Genomic DNA, 6667 nt, shown 5'->3' with positions numbered 1-6667 from the left:
ATAATGTGGTTCATCCTTAGGACAAGGTGAGAAATAATCAATCAGAGAGAATAAATAGTATGGATGCATCATAGTACAGTGTTAGCCATTCAGAATTAGTCGTTGGTCAGGTGAGATTATTTAGGAGAGCTTAACTAACAATTATTTAGAAACTAGATGTTATGTAATATTTAATTATTTATTATCGAATTTGTCACAATTTATTAATTTAAATAATAATACAATGTTCCACCAAGACTCCGGTGCGGGGAGACGCAGGTGCAGGGAGACGCACAGGGGGGACGTGTGGGAGTACCCTCAAATTTTAGGGAAATTTCAGGGGTGCGGGGAGTCGTCGAGGTATATATATATATATATATATATATATATATATATATATATATATATATATATATATATATATATATATATATATATATATATATATATATATATATATATATATATATATATATATATATATATATTTCGGGGGTGCGGGGAGTCGTCGAGGTATATATATATATATATATTTCGGGGGTGCGGGGAGTCGTCGAGGTATATAGATATATATATATATATATATATATATATATATATATATATATAATTCAAGTTCATATTCATTGTTCACTGTTCAATAATGAAAGCATAAAAATATTAAATAGACAATTGAAATTTGAATCATTGATCCATCCTCATCATTCATTTTGATACATACATGATACATCATTCATATGACATACTCAAGTGACAAGTCTCATTATTGAATTAATTATTATTCATACATACCATGAGCATTGAGATTTGAAAAAAAAAAGAAATCAGTAATAAAATATTTAAATACTGAAATACATTGATCGATATCATTCATCATTCATTGATTCAATGGTTCATCATTCTACAATCTAGTAATCTACATTGATTTAAAAACTAAATTCATCATTCATCATTCTATATTTTCAAAGTTTGAACACTAAATTTATATAACTCAAACTTCAAAGTTTCAAAGTTCAAACTCAAAAATAGTTAAGAGTGAAGAGTCAAGTCATCAATATCTAGTGTCGCAACTCAAAAATGAAAAATGCATAGTCAGCACTGAAAATAAAATGATAAATCAGCATCAAGGACTCAATCTCAATGATTGGTCCTCTACATCTATCTGCTGCATGAAGTCATCAGGACCATCAATGGGAATGTCAATATCCGAGTCAGAGTCACTCTCTTCAGTAACCAATGAAACTCCAACCAAACCATGTCGCAGCTCATCTGGTCCATCCTCGTCATCTATCTGTGCACTATCCTCTGGATCCACATCCCATCGTGTTGCCGGTCCCTTCCGATACTCTGGTGTCTTCCTATGTGCAAGACGTAGAGAACTGTGCACTGCAACTAGCTTCTCTGCTCTCCTAGAGGAAAGTCTATTCCTCTTGATAGAGTGGATGAAGCTATATGTGGACCAATTCCTCTCTGCTGCAGAGGAACTAGCAATCTGAGACAATAAGCGAATAGCAAGGTGTTGGATCTCTGGAGCATCATCCCCATGCATGGTCCACCAACCAATGGGGTCAGTCTGGCCTAAATCATTGCGATCTTCCCTTGCATCATGCTTGTTGAAGGGACCACTGAGACTTGCAAATTGCATCCACTGTCTCCTAATTGTTCTCCCTTCTTCTGAACTATACATCTTTGTAATGGCAGCTCGAAATCCCTTTTTGACCTCTGGATCTTCAATGGGAAGAATTCTACCAGTCCTTGCCACATACCATTTTGGGTTGAGTGCATATGCTGCCATGTGCAAAGGTGTATTCATTCGATCCCACCTACGCTGTATAATGGGTCGAATTTGGGTCGTATAGAACTCTAAGGAAGGATCTTTCTCACGAATGGCCACCCTTACTTGATCCAACATAGTATCAAAAGTCTCATATATTTCTCCAAGAGTAGGAGAATCTGTGTCAGTGTAGCGAATGACCTCAACTACAGGACGTAAAAGTGATACCAAATAACCACAATCTGTCCACCAATCATTATCCAATATCTGAATCCTGATTTTCTTTCCTTCCTCTGTCTTGGATTCTGCCCATCTGTTCCAATCTGGAGTTACAACCATGGCCTGCAATGCTGACTGCACCTCCAACATCCTCTCTAATAAAAGAAAATAACTAGCATATCTGGTGTCAGTAGGCTTGAGGAATTCCTTCCTCGCATGAGACCTGTACATGGCTAAAGAGGTATGGTGATTGCAAATAAACATTTGCACATTTCTTGCAGCTATCACCAAGTTAGATACCCACTCAATTTTGCCAATGTCTTTCAATGCATTATTGAGCGCATGCACACAACAAGGGGTCCAGAAAATATGCCTGTATTTACTTTGAATCATTAATCCTGCTGATCTACACACTGCTGCTGCATCTGTCACAACCTGTACAACATTTGTAGATCCAACCTCCTCTATAGCATCACGAAGAAGCTCAAATTGGAAAGTTGCATCTTTGCGCTTTCCAGAACAATCAATAGCTCTAAGAAAGAAAGGCCCCTCTCGGCAAGTAACTATGATGTTGATAAGTGGACGTTTGGCAATGTCTGTCCACCCATCCATAACGATAGAACAACCTTCCCTCACCCATGTCTGCCTCATATTTTCCTTTTGCACATTAATATTGGCCACTTGCCTTTCTAATATCACTGTCCTCAACTTATGTTCACCTGGGGGCACATATGAGGGTCCTGCTGCTGCAATTGCCTTCACCATCTCCTTATAGTAAGGAGAACGACTAACATGGAAAGGAATGCCATTGGCAAAAAGAAATTTTCCAATGGCATCATCTGTATCATTACGGTTCAACTTACCATACATTCCTGTAAGAGTTGGTCCCACTGCACAAGAACGAGAACCTGGTGGAGGCATATTTTTCATTTTTTTTTTGGAGCTTGTGGCTTCATCAATATTTTCATTTTGGTGAGCTTGGGCCATGGCATTTTTACTTGAGAAGTTGCCCTTTGCATCTGCTGCCATTTGCATCCTCAAGAGCTCTGATTTTTGCAATATGGTTAATTTTGAACATATATGAACCCCTTTGCCACCTACACCCAAAAGATGCATCTTGATCCGACTATAACTCCCAACCCAAGAATGACCACAAACATTGCATTTCCAATGGCGTGTCCCACCTCTTTGTTTTCCGGGTTTTGGTTGAGTTGAAGAGTCAGCCATTTTGGCAACATATAACAAAAGAGGTTTGATTGGATTAAACGTCCCTTTTGCATATTCAGCCAATGCCTTTGACGGGGTTGCAGTTGCAGTTGCACTGGGAGAAACACTCGCTGCACTGCTGCCATGGGTTTCATTCACTGTTGATGGGATTTCAGATCCAAGAGGACTTTCTGTTTGAACATCATAATCACTATCAGTATCACGATCAGTGTCACTGTGGCTGCTCATGTTGTAATCACTTGCAGGCTTGCAGCTTGTTGTGTCACTGTTTTACTTTATTTTGCAAATGTTTTTCTGCCCTGCAGAAAGAGTTAAAAAAAATAAAAAATTCATCATGTAAATTAAAATTTACAATGCAAATATAGTAGAATTAAATATAAATTATTAAAATTTAAAAACAAAAACATAAACAAAAAATAAAAATTAAATTTGAGTGACTGTCCACTGTCCACTGTCTTTAGCTATTGTCTTTAGTGTCCACTGTCCACACATTTGGTATTAAAATAAAAATTTAAATGGGTCAGGACTCAGCACAATGATTCTGCTCATTTGGGGAAAAGACCTCCAAGAAATGGCTCTCAATCTGGAACCTCGGAATGAACAGAATTGAAAGAAGAGTTAAAAAATTTAAAAATATTCCCAAAATCTGTTAAGTGTTTGAGACAGAGACATGAATCATTGAAATGGTTCTATGGTGTTGAGTTTGAGTCAAACTGTTTGACTGGAAACTGTCAAGGCTTGGCTCTTTTCGTCACAGTCCACATTAAATGATTAATCATTTACTAATCAGCACGCAGGTAACCATCCCCACCATGTAGTTTGGTTTGTAACACTTGTTCATTATAGTTACAATATAAAGAACACTAAAGTCTAAAAGGCTGCAAGCAGAGATAAATATTAAAAACTTTCATACTAACCCAAGTTTGAAAACTGTTCAGAGTCTGGTATAGTTGCAGTATTTCAGATTTTTGTGCTAAAGACTAGAGAGCCGAGACCCTAGGAGGTAATATATTATATATGTTTACCCTCTTTTTTAATCTGCTTTACACTCTGATTTCTCTGAATATTTTTTTTTTTTATCTCAGTTTCTTAGGTTGTCTTTGTTTCCAACGTTTTATGAGTTTTGGAAGTCCAACCATGTATTTGACATTTGTTAATGCTTCAGTGAATTTCTGATATATTTCCTGATATTTCCAGTAAGTTTGTTTGAATACGTTCAACAATATATTCCCCTAAAAATATTAGCGACACTGCTTCATAATACATATACAGAGAATATGATGTGGAGATCTTACTTACTGGACTTGTAAGAGTATCACTGTATCTCACTTCTTTGGGTACAACCATTCTATCATTCACTGTGGTTCGAAGAGTTTTTAGTGATCGTTTATAAAAATTTAGTCATTGCATTTATCTGTTGGGGTCATTGCATTTATCTGTTTCATTATATATAATATATATGCTGTTGCAAACCTGAGATAAGAGGCCGCAATACCTCAGGATCAGACAGAGAGTTTTCAGTTTTGTGGCATATATGTTTCTAAAGCGGGCTGAATGTGCTCAAATTGTTGCACAATGATGCGATTTGGAAGAACAGTAGGTCCGTAGGAAGGGCTGGTATGGCGTGAACATTGAAGAATGAGGGACTGTCGACTGATCTAGCACAAGTAGTGTAGGCTTTAACGCTTACCTGGAGGTGGAGCCGCACAGTGTAGGGAGTCAGGACAGTGTTGACGGCGGACGCAAAACAGTAAACACTGGTGACTGGAGCTCGGACGACGCTGCGCTGCGGCTCAAACCTGAAAGCCGTGGTCCGCTGGAGAACTGCAAACAACAAACTTGTATACTGGAGCTCGGAGGGAGGGACGCAGCACGCTTTCAGATTTCTGAGTTTCTCAAGCAAAGTTCAGGCAAAGTCGGCGCTGGAGCAATGCAAGGCCACTAATCAAATGAGCGTTTTCCCTTTCATGACATGAGTTTTAGGTTTAGATTTTAGTTTTAATTTTAATTTAAAAAAAAAATTAATGGTTTTCATTTTTTATTTTTAATTTTTAATTTTTAAGTCATATTAGACAAATCTGAAGGGGGGACGCCCAGGCGCACCCTTTTTGGGGAGTCTAGACTCCCACACTGAGGGGGACGCCCAGAAGCACCCTTTTCGGGGAGTCGTGGGGAGTCTAGACTCCCACACTGGGGAAACGCACCCCCTTGCGTCTCCCCGAGACTCCCCAAAAAGGGTGCGTGGGGAAACGCACCCCCAAGAGACTCCCCGTCCCGGGTGCGTGGGGTGCGAGGGGTGCACGCACCCGACCCTGGGGGATGCGTCCCCGTGGAACACTGCATAAATAAACTAATTAATATTATTATATCAAGATAACAACTAGTTTCATTCCTTATTTAGATTGTCTAGGTCAACCCTAGCTTATATTATTATTCTACTTGATTATATTATTATTTAAATTAATAAATTGTGACAAATTTGATAATAAATAATTAAATATTACATAACAGCTAGTTTCTAACTAATTGTTAGTTAAGCTCTCCTAAATAATCTCACCTCATCAACGACTAATTCTAAATGGCTAACACTATACTATGATGCATCCATACTATTTATTCTCTCTGATCGATTGATTTCTCACCTTGTCCTAAGGATGAACCACATTAGTTGGTTCGAAACGTCGACCCAATCCTTACAATGTGATTAATCCGAAAGACTATTTTCTAAATTATGGATCACAAAAGTCTTCAATCAAAGATTATGATTATGCAAATGTTTATATATGTATATATGCATGTACATATGCCATTGTATGATAGGATATTTAGGGATCATACTTGTGGAGGAATGATTTCTTATGCAGGTGAATGGCATGAATAAGTTCCTAGTTTATGACGAAACCACTGGGAAGAGTGGCCTTGATAGATATATTAGGTCAGTATCATGTGGATATGATTTGATATTATTTGCTACACTATGGCTATGTTCATTTTATGGACAGGTAACGCTGAGGGATACATCAGCGTAATGAAAGCAATGTGATCTGCGACATGTTGGAACATGCATGGAAAGTGGAAAGACACTACAGGAAAGGTTGCTCGGTAAGGACAGTGTGGCCTCTAACTGTGAAATACTACTATTGTATATATGTTTTACATATTGTACAAATCATGTTGTGTACATATCATGCATATGTGGCATTGTGTACATATAGTGTTGTGTGCATATTGCATATGTGGTGCTGTGTACATATGGTGTTGTGTGCATGTTTTACATGTGGTGTGGTGTGCATGTTGTACATGTGGTGCTATGTACATATGGTGTTGTGTTCATGCTGTACATGTGGTTCTATGTACATGTTGTACATATCGTGCCGTGTGCATGTGCTGATGTGTCCCTTGGGTGCTGTGTACATGTTGTATAGGTGTCAGTGTGTACATGGTTTTGTGTACACATCGTACATGTTG

The 6667-nt window shown here is 38.1% G+C and overlaps 1 protein-coding gene across 1 annotated transcript; it reads right to left on the bottom strand.

The window, feature by feature from the left end:
- Positions 1-1102: 1102 nt before the first annotated feature.
- LOC149172667 (uncharacterized) lies at positions 1103-3427 on the bottom strand. The gene is made up of 3 exons (XM_089426419.1): positions 2971-3427; positions 1440-2862; positions 1103-1337 (listed from the first exon to the last, which is right to left on the bottom strand). Exons 1-3 carry the CDS (start codon positions 3425-3427, stop codon positions 1103-1105), a joined length of 2115 nt encoding a protein of 704 aa, XP_089282545.1.
- Between the last annotated feature and the right edge of the window lie 3240 nt (positions 3428-6667).

Source organism: Pinus tabuliformis, chromosome 4_2 (assembly GCF_031772625.1).
Source record: "Pinus tabuliformis cultivar Carrire ecotype Pingquan chromosome 4_2, CPIR1, whole genome shotgun sequence".
Classification (NCBI taxonomy): Eukaryota; Viridiplantae; Streptophyta; class Pinopsida; order Pinales; family Pinaceae; genus Pinus; species Pinus tabuliformis.
Note: the sequence above shows the minus strand (reverse complement) of the source record. Positions and strands in the feature narration are given on the sequence as shown.